Genomic DNA, 25624 nt, shown 5'->3' with positions numbered 1-25624 from the left:
TAAATGGAAGTATAACTATAGCCTCCGTGATCATATGAGTGTAAATCGGGCGAAGGATATATATGGGAGGTATATGTAAAGCTGAACCGATTTCAACCAAATTTGGCACACTTACCGATACTATTAAACGTGCTCCTTGTGCAACATTTGAAGCAATTCAGGGCAAAACTCTGGCTTTTGAGGCCATATAAGTCCAAATTGGACGAAAGATATATATGGCAACTATATCTAGATCTGAACCGATTTCAATCAAATTTAGCAAACATTGGTAGAATGTAAATTCTACCCTCTGTGCAAAATCTCACGAAAATCGGTAGTAAACTTTGGCCATATGAGTCTAAATCGGACGAAAGATATATATGGGAGCTATATCTAAATCTGAACCGATTTGGCTGATATTTTGCACGTTTTTCGAGACTCATAAAATATTCAGATGTACGGAATTTGAAGAACATCGGTTGATAAACACGCCAATTATGAGCAGATCGGGAATAAATATATATGACAGCTATATTTAAATCTGAATCGATTTTTTCTAAAATCATTAGCGATTGTCTTTGTTCCAAAAAAAAAAACGACCCTATGTCAAATTTTAGGACGATCGGACTTAAACTGCGACCTGTACTTTGCGCACAAAAATACATGAACAGACAGACAGACGGACATCGCTAAATCGACTCAGAATTTAATTCTAGGACGATCGGTATACTAAACGATGGGTCTCAGAATTTTCCTTCTTGGCGTTACATACAAATGCACAAACTTATTATACCCTGTACCACAGTAGTGGTGAAGGGTATAAATACCAAAGTGTCGATCATTTCAACCCGGCGCTTCGCCGTGAATGGGCAACAATACGGCAATGCCATTTTCGTGGAACGTGTGATGCCTTTGTAGGGCTTTTGAATGCCATAAGTCATGCTAAAGGTAGCCCTTACGGACAATTTTAAAAAGATTCTGACATTTTTGCTTTTGAACAGTACAATTTAAAAAATGCAAATTATAGCGCTTTACTTGTTGCATTACATATCAGCCACTCTGTATAGGTAGGTAATTCTATATATTTCATGCAAATCGGTTTATATGTTAAAAAGCCAAATATATCGCTAAAGTTCCCAATTTCAGTTAGAGTATTTTTCTTGTTTCGAACTCACATCTTATCTTTACTTGGAATAGGACATCTTTATTTCTCATGCCTCTGTGACTTAACGAATCTATGCCATGAGTCTGTCCATTTTACACAATGCGTCTACACACATTGTCATCTTTGACTAATGGCAATGTTCAAATATTATGATGATCTGTTGTACTCCACAACCACTTGGAGTTATTCCAACAATCTTTTCGTCTACAATACATCGGCCACTGAAGATGTACACGCAACGAAATCAAGAAATGTGTGTTCATTTGTTACTTTGAAAAGTTCAAACTATTATCACCAAACAAAATTTTGTATAATACACTTTTTATTTCAATATCACAGTCCATTTCGTTTAGATCATAAAACGCGCTTTTCTGAAAACGAGTGTTTTTATATTGCAAATGTAAGAAATTTTGAGGTTTCGTAGCTAAAACCTAAGCAAAAGAATTTTGATGTGCTTCCAAAGGCACAACTTTAAAAGTACTTCCAAAAATGACCGTCCAAAAATGTTCTTTTTTAACTACACAGAAAGTTCTTTTAATTCAAATTCTTATAATTCGCTTTTTTCATACTTTTAATGGGTAATTTTATTTTTTTTTTGTTTGGTTTTAAATAGATTAAAAACATAGTAAAAATTAATAAAATGGTACACTTAAAGAAAAAATGCTTTGTTCCGAAACGAAGTTTGAGACAAGGGAAACTCCACTTTCTAAAAAAGTATTTTCTTTTAAAGCAAATAAATCTGAACTTATGAGATTGCATCTAAACATTTGTATTTACTTTTAAAGACAATTTTTTAGCGTCAAAAGAAAACTTTGCTTGCCTAAAATTTCGTTCCTCAGAACGAAAAAAACTCTAAATATATTCTAGAAAAATTGAAAATTTTTGAGAATATTTGAGGTTAATGTTTCAGACAAGCGTTAGAATGCATAAAGAAAGTTAAAAATTATTTTTTATGGCATCCAAAACTCTGTCTTCGGGTCACACCTTAAGAAATGATGCAAATTCAGTGCAAAGGCTGTTGAAATGGTGGATACCCATCCTATGACAAGCAAATGTGGAATTCATCGCTTCTGTGCCAATTTGGCACCAATTCCGTATCCAAAAAGAACATTTTCTCTACTTTTTTAGCCACGCTTTTTTGCTGGGATTCTATGAAAAGGGAAATAACATTATTTCTGTTTTTTTTTTTACATAAAAAGAATATATATTTGATCCACTGTTTGTAAGAGCGTCTGACCTTCACAACTAAAGTCGTTGTTTTTTTTATACCCACCACCATAGAATGGTGACGGGGGTATAATAAGTTTGCCATTCCGTTTGTAACACATCGAAATATCGATTTCCGACTATATAAAGTATATATATTCTAGATCAGGGAGAAATTCTAAGACGATATAACGATGTCCGTCTGTCTGGCTGTCTGTCTGTTGTAATCACGCTACAGTCTTCAATAATGAAGCAATCGTGCTGAAATTTTGCACAAACTCGTCTTTTGTCTGCAAGCAGGTCAAGTTCGAAGATGGGCTATATCGGTCCAGGTTTTGATATAGTCCCCATATAAACCGACCTCCCGATTTGGGGTCATGGGCTTATAGAAATCGTAGTTTTTCTCCAATTTGCCTGAAATTTGAAATCGAGAGGTATTTTATGATCATAAAGAGGTGTGCCAAAAATGGTGAGTATCGGTCCATGTTTTTGTATAGCCCCCATATAGACCGATCTCCCGATTTTACTTCTTGGGCTTATAGAAACCGCAGTTTTTATTCAATTTACGTGAAATTGGAAATCTAGAGGTATTGTAAGACCACAAATATGTGCGCCAAAAATTGTGAGTATCGGTCCATATTTTGGTATAGCCCCCATATAGACCGATCTCCCGATTTTACTTCTTGGGCTTATAGAAACCGCCGTTTTTATCCAATTTACCTGAAATTGGAAATCGGGAGGTACTTTAGAACCGTAAAGAGGTGTGCCAAAAATGGTGAGCATCGGTCCATGTTTTGGTATGGTCCCATATAAACCGACCTCCCGATTTGGGGTCTTGGGCTTATAGAAACCGGAGTTTTTATCCAATTTGCCTGAAATTGAAAATCTAGAGGTACTTGAGGACCATCAAAAGGTGTGCCAAAAATGGTCCGTATCGTTCCATGGTTTGGTATAGCCCCCATATAGACCGATCTCCCGATTTTACATCTTGGGTTTATAGAATCCGTAGTTTATATACAATTTGCCTGAAATTAGAAATTTATGGGTATTTTAGGACCATAAAGAGGTGTGCCACAAATGGTGAGTATCGGTCCATGTTTTGGTATAGCCCCCATATAGACCGATATCCCGATTTTTCTTCTTGGGCTTCTAGAATCCGAAGTTTTTATGCAACTTGCCTGAAATTGGAAATCTAGAGGTATTTTCGGGCCATAAAGAGGTGTGCCGAAAACGGTGAGTATCGGTCCATATTTTAGTATAGCCACCATAAGAACGATCTCCCGATTTAACTCCTTGGATTTCTAGAAACCGTAGTTTTTATCCGATTTGCCTGAAATTGTAAATATTCTGGTATTTTAGGCTCACAAAAACGTGTATCGGATTAAGTTTTTATCGGTCCATTTGGTAATGCCTCCATATAGACCGACTTCACTTCTTGAGGGTATAGAAGGCGCACTGATCATGAAAATTGCTTGCAACTCAATGTAAAATTTCCAGATTTTACTTGTCGGGTGAAAATCTACCGATTTAAGATTTCAAATCAAGACGTTATTTTATAATTTTCTTGCACACTTACAAGAGATGTTAATGATTCCTCTAAAAATCAGTCCTCATAGGTGAAATCTTTACATTTATCTTCGGGAGGCGTCCTCAAGCCCTCCTGAAATTTCAAAGGAAACCCTAATATTTGGTTCATGGTGGTGGGTATTTAAGATTCGGCCCGGCCGAACTTACTGCTGTATATACTTGTTTAAATGAAGTTTTGTTAAATGTGTTTGTGTGTGCATTAAAATTCTAAAGGTAAAACAAGTATATACGAGCAGTTCGGTCAGGCCGAAGCTTATGTACCCTCCACCATGGATTGCGTAGAAACTTCTTCTAAACACTGTCATCCACAATCGAATTACTTGAGTTGCGGTAACGCTTGCCGATGGCAAGGTATCTTAAAACCTCCTAACACCGTCTTCTAAATTGTAAGTAAGTCCATACGTGGTCTATATTAAATACGTATATAATTCAGTTTGACAAAATTTTCTATAGAAATAAAATGTTGACAACATTTTCTATAGAAATAAAATTTTAACAAAATTTTCTATAGAAATAAAATTTCCACAAAATATTTTATAGAAATAAAATGTTTACAAAATTTTCTATAGAACTAAATGTTTTGGTAAATTATATTTGGCTCGAGTGGCAACCATGATTATGAACCGATATGGATCAATTTTTGTGTCATTAGAGATCGTTCCAAATTTGAAATAAAGTTTTGACTAAATTTTCTATAGAAATGAAATTTTAACAAAATTTTCCATAGAAATGAAATTTTAACAAAATTTTCTATAGAAATAAAATTTTGACAAAATTAAATTTTGACAAAATTATCTATAGAAATAAAATGTTGGTAGATTATATTTGGCTCTAGTGGCAACCATGATTAAGAACCGATATAGACCAATTTTTGTGTGATTAGAGATCGGCTATATACAACTATAGACCGATATGGATCAATTTTGGTATGGTTGTTAGCGGCCATATACTAACACCACGTTCCAAATTTGAGCCGGATCGGATGAATTTTGCTCCTCCAAGAGGCTCCGGAGGTCAAATCTGGGGATCGGTTTATATGGGGGCTATATATAATTGTGAACCGATGTGGGCCAATTTCTGCATGGATGTTAGTGACCATATACTAACACCACGATCCACATTTGAACCGTATCGGATGAATTTTGCTCCTCCAAGAGGCTCCAAAACCAAATCTCGGGATCGGTTTATATGGGGGCTATATATAATTATGGACCGATATGGACCAATTCTGGCACGGTTGTTAGAGATCATATACTAACACCATGGTCCAAATTTCAAACGGATCGGATGAAATTTGCTTCTCTTAGAGGCTCTCCAATCCAAATCTGTGAATCGGTTTATATGGGGATATATATATATAATTATTAACCGATGTGGACCAATTCTTGCATGGTTGTTAGAGATCATATACTAACACCATGATCCAAGTTTCAACCGGATCGGATGAAATTTGCTTCTCTTTGAGGCTCCGCAAGCCAAATCTGGGGATCGGTTTATATGGGGGCTATATATAATTATGGACCGGTGTGGACCAATTTTAGCATGGTCATTAGAGACCATATACCAACACTACGTACCAAATTTCAGCCGGATCGGATGAAATATGCTTCTCTTAGAGGCTCCGCAAGCCAAATTTGGGGGTCCGTTTATATGGGGGCTATACGTAAAAGTGGACCGATATGGCCCATTTGCAATACCATCCGACCTACATCAATAAAAACTACTTGTGCCAAGTTTCAAATCGATAGCTTGTTTCGTTCGGAAGTTAGCGTGATTTCAAAGGCGGACGGACGGACGGATATTCTTAGATCGACTCAGAATTTCACCACGACCCAGAATATAAATATACTTTATAGGGTCTTAGAGGGTCGATGTGTTACAAACGGAATGACAAAGTTAATATACCACCCATCCTATGGTGGAGGGTACAATTAACGTAATGGTAAAATTAGAAAATATAAAATTTGATATTTGCTTCTAAATACTTTTTATTACACTGAAAAAAAAAGCATGTCCGGTTACAAAGATTTTGTGTTTTTTTTTAATATTTTGGTATTGATTCCGTGCCAAAGAAACGGAGAATACAAGTAAGGATACTTTTAAGACACAATTGACTTTTAAATTTGGGTTTTGTGTACTTGCTTCTAGGAAGCAAATTTTAATTTTTCTCTTTTTCAGATTTTTTACTTTATATGCTATCAAAATCCTTTAAAAACGAGCTAACGACAACTTTATTTTCCAAATTAAGACTCAACTTCCAGTAGAAATTATGCAATGTTTTAAGTAAAAAAGTCTTTAAAATGTGTGTTTAAAAACTTGTCCAAATATAACATATATAAAACTTGTTCAAATATAACAACTTTTTTCTTTGTAGTCAAGATGCAAAATGACAACAAATTTAAAGACAATTTCATTAAATTTAAAGAATTTTTCTGAATTATTAAAGTCAAGTTGACCTTAGCCCAAACATTTTTTCTTTTATGTTATGATACCCATTTTTTTAGTGAAATCACTTAATTATAAGGACAATACGACTTCATTGAAAAGTTTATCGATTTTAGAGAAATGCGTCTTTTATGCTAAGCAAAATTTGCATTCGTATTTTAAAGACATGAAATCTTTGACCTCACGACAATATTTTTTTCAGTGTATGGAAGAACAATTGGTGAGAAGTAAATAAATCACATATAATTGAGATAAATATTAGAAAGATTCCATTAGCTTAAATATTAAAATAAATTATATTACATGTTAGCCTGATACCGAAACAGGCAATTGACGTCCAAATGCATTATATCTAATTATACAATTATTATTCGAGCCTTATGGACAGATATAGATTAAGGAACATGGTTAATAGAGCCATTGAAAAGAAAACGCCAGATACAAATCTATACACGCCTGGACTGTACATGTTTCGGTTCGGTTGGAAAGGTTCATTCGCCCGAACCGAAACATGTACAGTCCAGGCGTGTATAGATTTGTATCTGGCGTTTTCTTTTCAATGGCTCTATTAACCATGTTCCTTAATCTATATCTGTCCATAAAGCTCGAATAATAATTGTATAATTAGATTAAAATAAATAATTTTTAGCCAATCTCTATTAAATTGGTTTTACATCCTGTAGAAGACGTCAATTTTTTTTGTACCCCCCAACTGAAAATGACGAAAGAGGAAAGAATTATTTTTTGCGTGTATACATCTTGGCTTTATTTTTTATCATCATCGTCATTACGTGCGCCATAGGATAGACCCGTTAATAATCTAATTGTATTATCTGCATTTACGTTCTATGAACGTATTAAATTTAAGAAATCTCTAAATAATAGAGAATTGTGTGATATCCGTTGTGATATCACACTGAAGAAAATATAAAGGAATATTGAACCTAATACAATAGTATATTATAAATTAGTTAATTTAAAGTTTGTGTCTTTACTTCAAAGAGATTCAAAGAAATTCGACCTTTATGGAGGGACGCACATTTCAAAAACTGATGGTCTAAATTTAATGAATAATCATTTTTTTTAAGTTTTTTATTGTCTTTAATATTAGACCAATAGTATTTCTGTGTAGTCTCAAGACTTTCAAATTGACATCCCTACACTGAAACAAATATTTACGTGATATTAGAGATTACGCAACCTAAATTTTAGGATGCGAAATTTACAAAATAAAAAGGAACATTTTCTTTAAAATAATAACATTTTAATTCAAATAAAGTTTATTATCTTTGCCTCAATAATTTTTTCATTAAATTTAGAACAAAATTTTTGTAAATTTGCATCCCCCCTTTAAAGTCGCATGTCTTTAAACTAAGGCTAATTTCCCTTAAAGTAAAGAGACACATTTTTGATTTAAAGAGAATGTCCTTAAATTAACTGAAACATTGAAACTTTAGATTTAAGATAAAAACGCTTCAAATATAGGCCAAGACTTTTTTGAGGATTTAGCGTCTTTGGTTTAACGTTTTTTTGGAATTAAGAAAACATTTTTTACTTTGAATTATCCGTTATAATTTGGATTTCTAAACTGGCATTTTTTTGTACGTGAGTACTTTTATTAATAAACCGTGAAAAGAGAATGAAAATTTGATAAATGAGATCTGTATCCGAAATTTAATTTTATTGGTTTTAGATTTAAAGCCAGATAGGTCGCTAAAAAATTTCTATATTTTCAAGAAGCCGCATCTTTGGTTCGGAATCAATACCAAAATCCTTAAGAGAAGGTCAAAATCTTTGGATACAAGTACACTTTTTTTTTTTGAGTGTATACATTTGCTTTTGTAATGTGTAGCCGTACAATTCATTTTTGTCCATGTGAAATCAGGAATCAGTGTCTCTTGTATGTGAAAATACATGGGATCGGCATTAGATGGTCTGGCATTCACTAGTTACTGGTCATTAAATTGGAATTATGTTGGCTCTAAATCTACACAAAATTTAGCATATCGTATTATTATTAAAAATGTGTTTTCATATATATGAATTTTGCATATGTGACACTTAGGGTCTAGTATGAAGAGAAATATATTTTGTTATGGTTTTATGCATAAATATGCTAGTATGTTGTATAGAAATTTTGAAAATGCAAGTGTAGCACCAGTCGTGGACACATTAAATTGAAATATAAATATGTGTGATATCCACTTGAAATAGAGGAGATGGAATGTTTACAGGGTGCTGACATATTATTTAGTTATTCACACGCAAACAATTTGAATGCAAAAGATTTGTCGCCTGAAGGCTTTTTATAAGCTCCGTCGTAAGATGGAGGCATACTAGCTTCATCAGTCCGTTTGTAATATATCGAATATTCTGGGTCGTGGTGAAATTCTGAGTGAATATAGCAATGTCCGTCCATCCGTCTGTTGAAATCACGCTGACATCTGAACGAAACAAGCTATTGTCTGGAAAATTAGCAGAAATAATATCTACTGTTAAAGGTCAGATATTGCAAAGTGGTCATACATGCAAAAAAAAAAAAAATAATTCTTTCCTTCCAAACGAAATGTTCGACAAACAAAGTTCGTTTCTCATTTGCGTTTTGTCTTAAGGAAATTTATTTGGAAGAAAATTATACACTTTTTGTATATACATTTTCCGGGATGTAAAAACAATTTCATAAAGACTAACTCAAAAAAAAAAATCTTTTCCGGCTAATTGCATTTCCCTCACATCTTTCTCCCTTCCACGAGATTTTTTAGTTGTTAGCACCTTTTTCTGTAATACAAACAATGCTGAAGAAATTATTCAATTTAAAAATTTGTTAAATTTGACCTTTCGACTGGACGGAGAATCGAACTGAGGACCATACAGTTTGAAGCAAGCCAACACACTATCCACTGAGCTATGTAGCTGTTATTGTCATCAATAGACAATTATCTATATACTCGTGAATTATATTTATAAAGCATAGCTTGCGGCGCCCACGAGCCGATTAAACAAACTTTATTTAATAAAAACATACATTTAGTTGGGCACCGTGGAACAGTGGTTGCTACGTCCGCCTTGCATATCAAATGTCTTGGGTTCGATCCCTGCTTCGACCGAACACCAAAAGTTTTTTTTTGTGCATATATTCCAGATATGTCCGGAAGATTCTGAAAAGGTTTTCAACATTACATACTACTATATTAAATTTTTACTATGAAACTATAAAATGTGTCTTATTAAAGACTTGAATTCAGAAAAGAACAGTGTTTGATATAAAAGAAATGGACTGTGATGTTGGTTCAAAAATAATTTTTTTTCGTTGAAAAAATATAAATAAAAAAGTTTAACATTTTCGAAGAAATTCAAAACACAGTAATTACGTATTCTCCGTCCATTCTAAGTTTTTATAAAATTATTTTCCCTGCAAAAAAGTTAAAAATTTAAATAGTCACGACAAAAAAATTAAACCACCTTTATGACCATGTAATGGTTCTAGACATATCTATACGTAACAGCTAAAAACTTTTTTCCCTGCAAAAGAGTCAAAAAATGTAATGGTCAGGTACATGATTTTCCCGAATAGAATATGTTTGCGGCATTTGAGAACCATTTAAATGCTTATTGCCAGCACACATTTTTCTGGGCTAGAAAATTCATTTCACAAAGACAAACTACACGATTTTCACGACTCTAGATAAGCATTAAATGCATGCGGCAACCATGTCCAAATATGTTTCTTCTGTGCGTGTACCGAGCTCTCGGCAGCGGTTAGCATAACCCAAGCATTTAGTTCGTACACTGAACAAAAATTTTTCTCAGTTCCAAAGATTTTGTCATTACACTAATGATTTTGGTATTGATTCCGAGTCCGATAAGCGGAGAATTGATGTAAGGATACCTTTAAAACACGACTCTGTTAATTATAAGTTTTGCGTACTTGATAGCAGACAAATTTGAATTTATTCGCTTTTTGTGATTTTTTCTTTATAAGACATCAGATCTTAAAAACGAATTTACGACTGCTTCAATTTGTAAATTGTGACACGACTTCAAGTAGAAATTTGTTGAAACATTTTCATTTATACTTTGTACACTGAAAAAAAAGCATGCCCCGTCCCATAAATTTTGTCTTTACACTAATGATTTTGGTATTGATTTAGAGCCAAAGGAGCATAGAATTGAAGTAAGGATACTTTTAAAACAGAATTGTCTTTTAAATTTAAGTTTTGCGTACTTGATTCTAGGCAGCAAATTTTAATTTATTCGTATTTTTCTGTTTTCTTTCCTCATGTGCAATTAAAGTCCTTTAAAAACGTATTAACGATAACTTAAATGTTCAAATTCAGACTCTATTTCAAGTAGAAATTAAGCTATGTCTCAAGTAAAAAACGTCTTTAAAACAAAGTATTGAAAAACGTCATCCATTTTTAAACGCTTTTTCCTTTGTTCTCAAGATGCAAAAATCTATAGACTCAAAATTTAAGTCGGCTAATGCACTAGGATGGAACACAATGTTAGTAAAAAACAAGTATATACGGCCGTAAGTTCGGCCAGGCCGAAGCTTATGTACCCTCCATCATGGATTGCGTAGAAACTTCATCTAAGCACTGCCATCCACAATCGAATTACTTAAGTTGCGGTAACGCTTGCCGATGGAAAGGTATCTTAAAACCTCCTAACACCATCTTCTAAATTGTATGTAAGTCCATACGTGGTATATATTAAATCAAAAAAGAACGATCCAATACGTATATAATTCAGTTTGACAAAGTGGACATAAAATTTTGACAACATTTTCTACAGAAATAACATTTTAACAAAATTTTCTATAGAAATGAACCGATATGGACCAATTTTTGTGTGATTGGACCAATTTTGGTATGGTTGTTAGCGACCATATACTAACACCACGTGCCTAATTTGAACCGGATTGGATGAATTGTGCTCCTCCAAGAGGCTCCGGAGGTCAAATCTGGAGAATGTTTTATATGGGGGCTATATATAATTATGGACCGATATGGACCAATTCTGGCACGGTTGTTAAAGATCATATACTAACACCATGTTCCAAATTACAACCAGATTGAATGAAATTTGCTTCTCTTGGAGACTTCGCAAGCCAAATCTGGGGATCGGTTTATATGGGGGCTATATATAATTATGAACCGATGTGGACCAATGTTTGCATGGTTGTTAGATACCATATACCAATATCATGTACCAAACTACAGGCGGATCGGATGAAATTTGCTTCTCTTTGAGGCTCCGCAACCCAAATCTGGGGATCGGTTTATATGGGCGCCATATATAATTAAGGACCGATGTGGACCAATTTTTGCACGGTTGTTAGAGACCATATACCAATACCATGTACCAAATTTCAGCCGGATCGGATGCAATTTGCTCCTCTTTGAGGCTTCGCAAGCCAAATCTGGAGATCGGTTTATATGGGGTCTATATATAATTATGGACCGATGTGGACCAATTTTTGCATGGTTGTTAGAGACCATATACCAACATCATGTACCAAATTTCAAGCGGATCGGATGAAATTTGCTTCTCTTTGAGGCTCCGAAACCCAAATCTGGGGATCGGTTTATATGGGCGCCATATATAACTAATGACCGATGTGGGCCAATTTTTGCATGATTATTAGAGACCATATACCAACACCATGTCCCAAATTTCAGCCGGATCGGATGAAATATGCTTCTCTTAGAGGCTCCACAAGCCAAATCTGGGGATCGGTTTATATGGGGGCTATATATAATTATGCACCGATATGGACCAATTTTTGCATGGTTGTTAGAGACCATATACCAACATCATGTACCAAATTTCAGCCGGATCGGATGAAATTTGCTTCTCTTAGAGGCTCCACAAGCCAAATCTGGGGATCGGTTTATATGGGGGCTATATATAATTATGCACCGATATGGACCAATTTTTGCATGGTTGTTAGAGACCATATACCAACATCATGTACCAAATTTCAGCCGGATCGGATGAAATTTGCTTCTCTTTGAGGCTCCGCAAGCCAAATCTGGGGATCGGTTTATATGGGGGCTATATATAATTATGCACCGATATGGACCAATTTTTGCATGGTTGTTAGAGACCATATACCAACATCATGTACCAAATTTCAGCCGGATCGGATGAAATTTGCTTCTCTTTGAGGCTCCGCAAGCCAAATCTGGGGATCGGTTAATATGGGGGCTATATATAATTATGGACCGATGTCGACCAATTTTTGCATGATTGTTAGAGACCATATACTAACACCATGTACCAAATGTTAGCCGGATCGGACTAAATATGCTTCTCTTAGAGGCTCCACAAGCCAAATCTGGGGATCGGTTTATATGGGGGCTATATATAATTATGGACCGATATGGACCAATTTTTGCATGGTTGTTAGAGACCATATACCAACACCATGTACCAAATTTCAGCCGGATCGGATGAAATATGCTTCTGTTAGAGGCTCCACAAGCCAAATCTGAGGGTCCCTTTATATGGGGGCTATACGTAAAAGTAGACCGATATGGCCCATTTTCAATACCATCCGACCTACATCGATAACAACTACTTGTGCCAAGTTTCAATTCGATAGCTTGTTTCGTTCGGAAGTTAGCGTGATTTCAACAGACGGACGGACGAACGGACGGACGGACGGACGGACGGACGGACATGCTTAGATCGACTCAGAATTTCACCACGACCCAGAATATATATACTTTATGGGGTCTTAGAGCAATATTTCGATGTGTTACAAACGGAATGACAAAGTTAATATACCCCCATCCTATGATGGAGGGTATAACAAGTGAGTAAAGTCTAAAGTCGGGCGGGGCCGACTATATTATACCCTTCACCACTATGTAGACCAAAAATTTGTGTTACCATTTCAACTCCTTCAAATTTGTTGGGAGTTATTATGAAGGCTTTTATTAGAAATATTTATATAATTTATATACAATATGGAGACAATTTTTTGTACTTCTATAGAATCTCTAGAATTAGAATTTAAATCGGCTAACACCCTGGGATGGAACACAATGTTTGTTACAAAATATGGGAAATATAAAGCTAGAGCAATTTTAATGCAGTTGTACGAAATAATATTTACGATTTATCGAGCGAGAAATACGTATTCGGGATAAAGGAAAATTTAAGTAATATTTAAAATTTTTACTACAGTGGCGCTTTTACAAGGATATTGGTTAAATCTCGGCATTATATGTGGTTAATTGTGGGTTGTGATATATTATTTGGCCTAGTTTATTTAAAACTCGATCGTTTTGTGGAAAGTGTGGTATTACAGTGTGAAATATGACTACGAAATCTGAACCAATTAGATCAAAAAGCATATTATATATATTATATTCTCTGTGGAAACTATCGAGTCAACTGAAGGAAACTCCCATTGAAAATGGGTCTAAAATATGAAACATTCTACTCAACTCTGGCTTATATATACAAAATTTGAAGCAAATCAGGCTTCAACTCTGGCTTTTGTGCAAATCGGACGAAGTATATATATGGGAGCTATATCTAAATCTGAACCGAGTTCAAACAAACTTAGCACAGTTAACCATACTATTAAACGCACTCCTTTTGCAAAATAAAAAGCAAGGTAAAATTCTGGCTTTTGAGGCCATATAAGTGGAAATCGGACGAAAGGTATATATGGGAGCTGTATCTAAATCTGAACCGATTTAGCTGATGTTTTGCAGGTTTTACGTGAGCGACAAAACATTCAGATGTACGAAATTTGAAGAATATCGGTTCATAAATACGTGAATTATGATCAAATCGGTGATAAATATATATGGCAGCTATATCTAAATCTGAACCGATTTTTTCCAAACTCAATAGCATTGTCTATGACCTGAAGAAAGACCCCATGCCAAAATTGAGGACGATCGGACTTAAATTGCGAGCTGTACTTTGTGCACAAAATTACATATACAGACCGATGGACATCGCTAAATCGACTCAGAATTTAATTCTAAGCCGATCTGTATACTAAAATATGGGTCTATGACTATTATTTCTTGGCGTTACATACAAATGCACAAACTTATTATACCTTGTACCACAGTAGTGATGAAGGGTATAATTATGCTAAGTTTCAAGTAAAAAAGGTCTTTAAAATAAGGTAATGAAAGCCATCTCCTACTTTTGAACGCTTCTTAGCATTGTAGGCAAGATACAAAAAGTCAACAAATTTAAAGACGATTTCATTAGTTTTAAAGAATTTTTCAGAATTATTGAAGCAAAGTTGTCCTTAGTCAAACAAAATATTATTACATAGCCCCCCTAGCTGAAAATGTATAGGTTGAACTTATAGGTTCAATTAATGTTTTATTTTATAAAAATGAATAAAAAAATCAGACATCAAAATAACTAGAAAATTAATTTATAATAAAGCATCTAAAAGCAGTTCCACACTTTTTCCCAGAAAAAAAAATGGGAGTTGTTCTAAAGGCACAACTTTAAAAGCACTTCCAAAAATGTGCTCTTCGGATCCCATCTTAATAAGTGATGCAAATTCAGTGCAAAGGACGTCCTTCCTATGACAAGTTCATATAACATTTATTGCCAATTTTGTACCACTTCCGGACCGAAAAAGAACATTTTCACGTTCGTAAATAGGTTTTCAAATTCTAGGGGGGCTAAATTTTTTCTGGGGGAGGTCTAAGCCCCCTCCTCAGAGGCCTTCCTACGCCTATAATGAAAAGTTTTCCGTGAAATGCGTCCTCTATGCCAGGGTTGATAAAGTTGACACTTTTGTGCTTTTTTTGATACATTTCGACTGCCCAAAGCACCGTGGCTCGACCGCGAGTCATTTGGTACTTTTTAATCACAATTACTCTATATAGAGTTATTCTGCCCTAAATGTAAACGTTTCTCACATATCACCTCAAATCTAAAAATTATAAAAAGCGGACATTGAAAAAAATGTACATGTTCTCAAATTAGGATATATTAGTTTTAATTACACGATCTCAATATTTTTGAGAGGAATATTGTCTATACCACATTCGTTGGGTAGATTTTGCAAAGAGGTACTTCCTTGTGACAAAATTTTCTATAGAAATAAAATTTTGAAAAAATTTTCTATAGAAATAAAATTTTGAAAAAATTTTCTATAGAAATAAAATTTTGAAAAAATTTTCTATAAAAATTTTTGACATTTTCTATAGAAATAATATTTTGACAAAATTGTCTTAGAAATAAAATTTTGACAAAATTTTCTATAGAAATAAGATTTTGACATGATTTTCTATAGAAATAAAATTTTTAAAAAATTTTCTTAGAAGTAAAAGTTTGACAAACTTTCCTATAGAAATAAAATTTTGACAAAATTTTCTATAGAAATAACATTTTGACAAAATTTTCGCTGAAATAAAATTTTCTGCAGAAATAAAATTTTGACAAAATTGTCTACCAAATCGGTTTGTGGTTTTCCAAATCGGACTAGATTCAATAGTCTTTAAATTTGATATTGTGTAATTTTAGCACCTTTTGGATTCGAAAAGTACATTTTTAATACGTTTTTAGTACTTTTTCGTCAACATAATTTATCATCCCTGCTCTATGCTAAGCTAAATTGGCATTCGTATTTTACGGGCACGAAAGCTTTTTCTTTAGTTTAAATGACAGTCTTTAATATAATTTTATATGAATTCCATGGTGGAGGGTATATATAATTGGGGGTACACCGAAAGAATTTTCTTCGTAAAAAGAACGAAAAATTTCGTTAAAAGTACGAAATTTGTCATTGTTTTACAACCAAAGAAACTTTTCATTAAAAGTACGAAATATTTCGTACTTTTTACGAAGAAAAGTTCTTCCAAAATTTTCGTAGTTTGTAAGAAAAAAAATCGTACTTTTTATGAAGAATCTTCGTACTTTTTATGAAAAATCGTCGTACTTTTTATGAAAATGTTTCGTACTTTTTATGAAAAATTTTCGTAGTTTTTATGAAAAATTTTCGTACTTTTTATGAAAAAATTTCGTACTTTTTTCTGAAAAATGTTCGAACTTTTAGAAAAAAATTTATAGTCGAAAGTGCATTTGGTTGTAGTTGCAAGTGTGAAAAATGACATCACTACTTTACATCTTAAGTTTTTGAATAATTTTTAGTTTTATTGCTTCACTTTTATTCATAGCGCGCTATCACCCAAACGAGAAGTAGCATAGACTTGCATAAAAAAATAGAATAAAGGAATACACTCAAGCACATTATAAAAGACAATTTAATGCCGCGAACGGAAATTTTACAACTTCAATGAAACTTCTTCGTTATTTCAAAGAAAATGTTTCGTACTTTTTATGAAGAAATTTTAACGCAGAATGTTTCGTAAAATATTCGTAAAAACTTCTTCACAAAATTCATGAAATGTGAAGAAAGTTTCGTTAAAAGTACGAACTTTTTCCGAAGAAAAGTTAATGTAGAATGTTTCGTAGAAGTTTCGTATATTCGTAAAATGTTCTTCGTAAAATTTACGAAAATGAATGAAAATTTCGTTATTTTAATGAAGAATTCAGGAAGAATAGTTAATGAAGAATTCTTCGTAAAATTAACGAAGAGAATTCTTTCGGTGTAGTCGAATTTTTTTAAGTTCGGTTATTCTATTTTGTTTTGTTCACAATTCAACCAAAAAATCAAATGATGTTTTCAAACGAAATTTTTTGATTTTGAATCGACATTTTGTGATAGAAATTCAATTAATCCAAAAGTCGGTATCGTCTTTTGTGCCATAATGTATCAAAGATGGACAGTATTCGCTAGTTTTTTTATAGCATCGCAATTGGTATCAAATTGCCGGATCATGATATTCTACTAACCCCACAATACATGGAATTTATGTCTACATCAATCTCCCACTCTTTACAGTTGGAAGGTGAATTGCTAGTACATCTATAAAATACATTTTAGGACATAATATGTACACAACATTAAGGACATATTTCCTTAAAATAATTTTAATTGAAATTTTAAAACTTAAAAACAATAAATTTTCATTAAACAAAATTAAATAGCAAAAATAGTTCACCAATGTGGTATCACAATGGACTGAATAGTCTAAGTGAGCCTGATACATCGGGCTGCCACCTAACCTAACCTAAATAGCAAACATTTTTAATTTAAAGAAATCGTCTATAAAATAACTGTGAATCTTTAGATTTAAGACAAAAATGCTTAAAATTTAGGCTAAGACTTATTTTGAGGATTTTACATCTTTTTTAAGTTTATTATTTTTATTTCATTTTATTTTATTTTTAATTAAGAAAAGGGTTTTTTAGAAGTTTCTGTTACAATGTCTGCTATATCATAGCTTTATTAATATATGAAAAAAAAGGGAATGAAAATTCAATAAATGATATTTGTATACTAAATTTAATTTCCAAGATGTAGGACTCTTTAAAAGACAAGAAGCAGCTCCTTTGGCTCAGAAGCGATACAAAAATCCTTAAGAGAAGCTAAAAATCTTTTCTTTGGATCCAAGTAAACTTTTTTTGAGTTTAACAATTTTAGTCTTACCTAAAAGCCTCAAATTCAATGTGTCCTAAACACCCTGTAAATTTCGATAAGCATAAACTAATTGCTACCATTAAATGCATATATTACAGAATATGCAATAAAACATATAAGGGACTACAATATTATCATAATAGAGATGACGTTGATGTCTGCGTCTAAAATGTGCCAAACATAGAAATCAAAATCTTCTAAAATCCACTAAAATATTAATATGAAATACTACATGTAGAAAGTTCACTACTATGGGAGGCAATACCAAACCCCCCCAAAAAATCAAATTTAAATGCAAAAAATATTTGTCTCACTAATGAGCCCTTACAGCGTCAAATGGGTAGGATGGTTCAACCAATGTCTGATTTTACATTAACCGGAACAATGGATATCATTCGCACACGAGTGAACTTAACGCATAGCTATTTAGTGTAATCATTAATTGAGAACTTTTTTTAATCTCAAAAACCATAATACTAATATATTTTGCATATCCATCCCACTAAAATATTCTGCAATAACAATTTTAATTGAAACAAGTATATACGGCCGTAAGTTCGGTCAGGCCGAATCTTATGTACCCTCCACCTTGGATTGCGTAGAAACTTCTACTAAAGACAATGGCACGGTATCTCAAAACTTCCTAACACCGTCTTCTGTGAAATATGGGGGGTCGGTTCATACGGGGGCTATAACATATATAACTATGGACCTATATGGACCCCTTTTTGGGCGTGGTTGTTAGCGACCATATACTAACACAACGTACCAAATTTCAGCCGAATCGGATGAAATTGGCGCCTCCAAGAAATTTGATCTTCCAAGAGCTTCCCAAGGTCAAATCTGGGGATCGGTTTATATGGGGCCTATATATAATTATAGACCGATATGGACCAATTTTTGCATAGTTATTACCAGGGCTGTGGAGTCGAGCCAATTTTGCTCGACTCCGACTCCAGCATATTTCATCAGCTCAACTCCGACTCCGGGTAATATAACTAAATCTCATTTTAATACCACTAATTGTAGTTCTAAAGTATCGTATTTATTTATGTGTGCAAAAAAGGTCTTAATTTCACATTAGATGCCAATTGAACTATATATGTCAAATTTAGGGCAATGATTAATAAATAAAATAGTGATATAAATACCCATCATAATATGAGAAGATACCAACAGTATATGTATTTGTGGACCAAAATTATTGATACTATCTCAAATCCTTTAAATTTGTTGCGAGCTATATAACGGTTTATATTTCCATATGCTTGAATTTGAATCTGAATCGATTTAGACAAAATTGGGACGTATGGGACGTAACACAATTTTAACGAAAAATAAATATGCAAGAAAAGTCTAAAGTCGGGCGGGCCGATTATAATATACTCTGCACAACTTTGTATTTAGATTGGAGCCACCGTGGTGCAATGGTTAGCATGCCCGCCTTGCATACACAAGGTCGTGGGTTCGATTCCTGCTACGACCGAACACCAAAAAGTTTTTCGGCGGTGGATTATCCCACCTCAGTAATGCTGGTGACATTTCTGAGGGTTTCAAAGCTTCTCTAAGTGGTTTCACTGGAATGTGGAACGCCGTTCGGACTCGGCTATAAAAAGGAAAGAGAGAAGTTCACCACTGTGGTATCATAATGGACTGAATAGTCTAAGTGAGCCTGATACATCGGGCTGCCACATAACCTAACCTAACCTGTATTTAGATCTACATTTTGATAAAATCTCAAATCAGACTTCTACAAAACTCGGGCAATATTTTGGAAATATTTATAATTGTTTAGACAATTTCGCAAAAATGCATTTATGATTCATTCATTGAAAAAAATTAATATTTGAGTCATTTCTACAAGTTTTCGACTTAGCAGCAATTTTTCCAAAATTGTATGCTCACTGAATACAATTTTGGAAAAATTTGTCTAGTAAATAAAATTTTGCAATATTTTATATAGAAATAAAATTTTGGAAAATTTTCTACAGAAACAAAATTTTGACTAAATTTTGTATAGAAATAAAATTTTGACTAAATTGTATATAGAAAAAAATATTTCTATAGTAATAAAATTTTGAATACATTTTTTATAGCAGTGAGTATCAGTGAGCATCAGTAAAAAAAAAAAATTTAAGAAAATTTGCTATAGAAAAAAAATTTGACAATTTTTTCTAATAGAAATAAAATTTTGAAAAAATTATCAATAAAAATACAATTTTAGAAAAATTTTTGTGTAGTAAATAAAATTCTGCAAAATATTCTACAGAAACAAAATTTTGACTAAATTTTCTATAGAAATAAAATTTTGACCAAATTTTATAATAAAAAAAATCTATTACTATAAAATTTTGGCAAAATTTTCTATAGAAATAAAATTTTGACTTAAATTTTTATAGAAATAGAATTATCAATAGAAATAAAATTTTGAAAAAATTTTTGTGTAACAAACAAAAGTTTGTAAAATTTTCTATAGAAATAAAATTTTGCAAAATATTCTATAGAAACAAAATTTTGACTCAATTCTCTATAGAAATAAAATGTTGACTAAATTTTATATAGAAAAAAATATTTCTATAGTAATAAAATTTTGAATAAATTTTTTATAGAAATAAAAATTTGATAAAATTTGCTATAGAAATAAAATTTTGACAAAACTTTGAAAAAATTTTCTGTCAATATTCCACATATGTATATGGCCTTAAAATAAAATCAAAATAAAAATAATATCGATTGTTCAAAATATTTCAAATAAATTGATATGGGCCTTAAAATGGATCGATCCAGCCCATCTGCTAGTCTAACATTCTAGGAAACATAAAAAGATAGCCGTAATTGGGAGTTAATTTTCATTTGCAATCATGCTGTACATAGATCGAATGAATAACGCAATGGACACTAATTTGAGTAAAAACTTGCTTAGTTACAAAAATTTGAAGTGTTTTAAAAAATTTGGTTCAGCCGGAGTCGGAGTCGCGCAAAATTTTTACGACTCCGACTCCGACTCCAGCAAAATCCTCAGACTCCGACTCCAAGACTCTGACTCCGGCTCCACAGCCCTGGTTATTACAAACCATATACTTATATAACGTACAAAATTTTAACCGAATCGGACGTAATTTTCTCCTCCAAGAGGCTCCGGAGGTCAAATCTGGGGATCGGCTTATATAGGGGCTATATATAATTATGGACCTATAAGGACCAATTTTAGCATGAATGTTAGAGACCACGTCTAACACCACGTACCACATTTCAACCGTGTCGGATTTATTTTGCTCCTCCAAGAGGCTCCGGAGATCAAATATGGGAATCGGTTTATAAGGGGGCTATATATAATTATGGACTTATATGGACCAATTGTTACATGGTTGTTAGAAACCATATAGTAACACCACGTACCAAATTTCAACCGTATCGGATGAATTTTTCCCCTCCAAGAGTCTCCGGAGGTAAAATATGGGAATTGGTTAATATGGTGGCTATATATAATTATGAACCTATACCGACCAATTTTAGCATGAATATTAGGGACTATAGACTAACACCGTGTACCAAATTTCAACCGGATCGGATAGGGTTAACTCCTCCAGGAGGATCCGCAAACAAATTATAAGGATCGGTTCATATGGGGGCTATATATAATTATGGACCGATATGTATAGTGAATTATTTTCAATTCTTTTACACTTATTCACCAATAATGTCATTTTATTTCAGATTCCTCTTAAACCCAATCTCTTTCAAAACTATCAGCAATCATCCGAAGAAGATGAGCGAGAAACTCGTAAAACCCCTCTTATGCAAAGGAACGACATCAATAGCGATAATGATAAGCAGCCAAGCCCGAATAGATCTCCAAATTTAGAGGATATAAGACAACAAATCAAATCTGAACCTTTAACCGATTTAGAGGAATCTTCCAGATACCATCAAACAAATATGGAAGAAGCTGAAGAAGATGATGAGGCTTATCGAGGAATTACTCCGCCATCAATGCAAGTTAACTATGGTCAACATACCGCTGGAGAAGGAAATAGCTCTCGTGGCATTTCCGCTATAATGCCTAACCATTCAGATGCTTCGGAACATTCACTCTTGAAAATGCAAATGCGTAAGTAATCCTTTAGTATGTAAGATGCCTGTACCATGTGTGAAATTGCCCCCAAAAAAATGTTTGAAAACTTTATAGTAACCACAATTCCCCATCAATTTTCGACCTCCCATTCAACGATGTCAACGCAACATCACATAGAAGCCCATCGTTTTCCTGCAACACCGTTGGATTTCCAACAGGCTCTGATGTCGGTGGGACCTCCTACATCGAGTCTAGATCCTCCTGTGAATAATAAGCATTTCTGTCATATCTGCCGGCGGAATTTTAGTTCTAGTTCAGCTCTACAAATTCACATGCGCACACATACCGGCGATAAGCCATTCCAGTGTAATGTGTGTCAGAAGGCGTTCACCACAAAAGGCAACTTGAAGGTATACTAGGCATTTGGTGAAAAAAACCAATACGGTCATGGATTTTTGTAAATGTGGGATCATATTCGTTTTTTAGGTTCATATGGGTACTCATATGTGGACAAATCCTACATCACGTAGAGGTAGACGTATGTCTTTAGAGTTGCCAATGCATCGACCTGGAGGAAGTATGTCATCGGAATCGGAATTTCTGCCGAGAAGACCTGATATTTTCTTTCCTTATCTGCCACCGTTTTTCAATGGACTACCACCAAAGGTAGGTTTTTGTAGGGGGAAATCAAAGCGAAAAAAAACTTAAATTAAAATCACAATTAATATCAAACATAAAAAATCAAATGTAAATTAATTAAAATGGAAAATAAAAATTAATGGTATTAAACGCAAATATAATAAAGTTAAGCTGGAACAAAATTACAATTAAAATAGAATTGAAATTAAAGTCTAAATTTTGATTTATTAAACATTTAATTTTAATTAAACTTTTTTTAAATCCCACTTTAAATTTCAAATTTGATTTTAATTAACATTTTAAGTTTAATAAAAATTTTAATTGAATTTAATAATGGTTAGGCTAGGTTGCAGCCCGATATATCAGGCTCACTTAGACTATTCAATCCATTGTGATTAATGATAATATTAACTTTAATTTAAATTTTAAATAAAACAACAATTTTTATTTCAATTGCATTTTAGGTCTAAATAAGAACTAAATTAAAATTAAAATAAATTTAACATCTACATCTACCTTCAAATTAATATTAAATTTAAGTTTAGATTTAGTTAAACGCTATCTTAGTTTTGCATAAACTTAATTATATGTGCTTTTAATCCAAGTTTAAATTTCGAATTTGATTTTAATTTAAATTTGAAATTTAATAAAAAATTAAATCTAATTCAATTTTAATATTAACTTTAATTTTAAATTAAACAATATTAATAAATTAAAATTGACATTTATATTTAAAATAATATAATAATTAAATTTTAATTTAAATTTTATTTACATTTAAGTTTAACGTTCATTTAATTTTGATTAAAGTTCGTTATGTTTGCTTTCAATGCCACTTTATTTGGAATTTGATTTAAGTTTAAAATTTAAATTTAATAAAAAATAACTTTAATTTAATTTTAACTTTAATTAAAATTTTATATTAAACTTAAAAGTTAAAATTTAAAAAATAATTTTAAATATAATTTTCAATTGCAATTTAATTTTAATTTTAAATTAAAACAAAATAAATTTAAAATTAAAATTTAGTTTAGAACTAAATTCAAATTAAAATAAAATTAAAGTAAATATTTAAATTCAAATTAATATTAAATTTTAAATTAAGTAAAACTTCAAACTCAACTTAAATTTTAGTTTAGCGTTAATTTAGTTCCTACTTTAAATTTCAAATTTTATCTTAGTTTAAATTTTAAATTTAATACAAATTTAAATTTTTAACCAAAAATTGTAACTATAATTAAAATCTTAAATTAAATTAAATTCAAAATAAAATAAAAATTTTAAATTAAACAATAATTAACATTTAAAATTTAAATTGTAATATAATTTTATGTTAAATTAAACTCAATATAAATTTTAAATTAAAATTAAGTTAAAATTTTCAAATTTAGTAAAAAAATTAAATTTAATTAAAATCTCTAATTATAGATTAGTTCCTACTTAAATTTAGTTCCTACTTTAAATTTCAAATTTTATCTTAGTTTAAATTTTAAATTTAATACAAATTTAAATTTTTAACTAAAAATTGTAACTTTAATTAAAATCTTAAATTAAATTAAATTCAAAATAAAATTAAGATTTGAGATCAAACAATAATTTAAATTTAAAATTTAAATTGTAGTTTAATTTTATGTTAAATTAATATAAATTTTAAATTAATATTAAGTTAAAATTTTCAAATTTAGTAAAAAATTTAAATTTAATTCAAATTTCTAATTATAGATTAAAAATTAAATTTAAATTAAAAATAAAATTAACTTTGATTTAAATTTAAGGTTGGAATTTAAATAAAATCAAAATAAATTTAAACTTAAATTTTAGTTTAAATTTTAAAATTTAATTTAAATTTTAAATTAAAATAAAATGAAATGAAAAATTAAAGATTAAAAATTAAATTAAAATTGTAACTAGAACTTAAATATAAATAAAAATTTATTTTAATTTAAATTAAATTTGGAAATTAAAATCAAAATAAAATTTAAACAAAACTTAAAGTTAAAATTAATGTCAAAATCTACAAATAAAAATTCATATTGAATCCAATATTCATTATTCTATGAATATTTTCTTTACTCATTAACGCAGCCTGGAGATTTAAACTCCACGACTCCATTTCCTCCACACATCAATTCCCCCCATATGACCAATGGTACGTCAGGGCCTCCTAAATATCCACCACCTGGCTTACCTCTGGGATTTCCACCATTTCTTCAGCCACCATATGGTTTTAATCCCATGATAAGTCAGTCGCATTTGGAACGCCAAAATAATGCAAAAACTCCCCATACGACAAACGATGAAGACGCTACCAACATTATTGAACCAAAGAACCCATCCCATCATAGTATGAATAGTGGAAATATATCACCCGTTTCCCTTCGTAGGACTCCACCAGCGGAAAAGGATGATTCAGCTGCTGCTACACTATGGAATCCAATGATAAAAATTAAAACTGAAAACAATCAAAATGATATTAATCATCTTCTAGATCATAGCAATGAAACAAGTAATCAAGATTAGTTGCTGGAGATAATATAAGGATTATAGACATAAAAAATATTCTTTTTTTTAAGTATAGAAATTAGTTGTAAGTGCAATTTATTGGATAAATATAAATACAAGAAACATAAATATATGGGATTTTTCTTTTTTTTTTAATAAATTTTGTTTTGGCAATAAGTATTTTTTTTTAATTTTTATCACTTTTTACTGGTTTTTAAGATTATTTGGGAAGCTGAATCCAAATCTGCACTTGATTTTTTTTTTTCTATCAGCTTGATTTTTCGAGATATAACGTTGTGTTCAAAATAAAGGCACTTCCGCTACATATATTGGAATAACCTGAAAAGGGTTCACAATATTAAATTTAAATAACAAATCACAAACAATATTCTCTTTAAGCCGTCTTTACATTGTTTTTCAATTTACCAAGCAGTTTTTCAGGTTGTGAAAAAAAAATGTTTTGTCTTTTAAAAATTCCTAAAAATAA

The 25624-nt window shown here is 31.8% G+C and overlaps 1 protein-coding gene across 2 annotated transcripts in view; it reads left to right on the top strand.

The window, feature by feature from the left end:
* The window catches only part of salr (spalt-related), a 113855-nt gene extending 88589 nt beyond the window's left edge, over positions 1-25266 (top strand). Inside the window, exons 4-7 of one of the 2 annotated variants that reach the window (XM_075296196.1) lie at positions 21639-22032; positions 22174-22406; positions 22483-22662; positions 24721-25266. In XM_075296196.1, the coding sequence (XP_075152311.1) occupies positions 21639-22032; positions 22174-22406; positions 22483-22662; positions 24721-25155 (1242 nt within the window). In that variant the 3' untranslated portion in view covers positions 25156-25266. Of the gene's footprint in view, positions 1-21638; positions 22033-22110; positions 22407-22482; positions 22663-24720 lie in introns of both variants that reach the window. The other variant, XM_075296193.1, reaches the window with a different exon arrangement.
* Positions 25267-25624: the final 358 nt, after the last annotated feature.

This window comes from Haematobia irritans, chromosome 2 (genome assembly GCF_050003625.1).
Source record: "Haematobia irritans isolate KBUSLIRL chromosome 2, ASM5000362v1, whole genome shotgun sequence".
Lineage (NCBI taxonomy): Eukaryota > Metazoa > Arthropoda > Insecta > Diptera > Muscidae > Haematobia > Haematobia irritans.
This window is presented reverse-complemented; position numbering and strand designations above follow the sequence as displayed.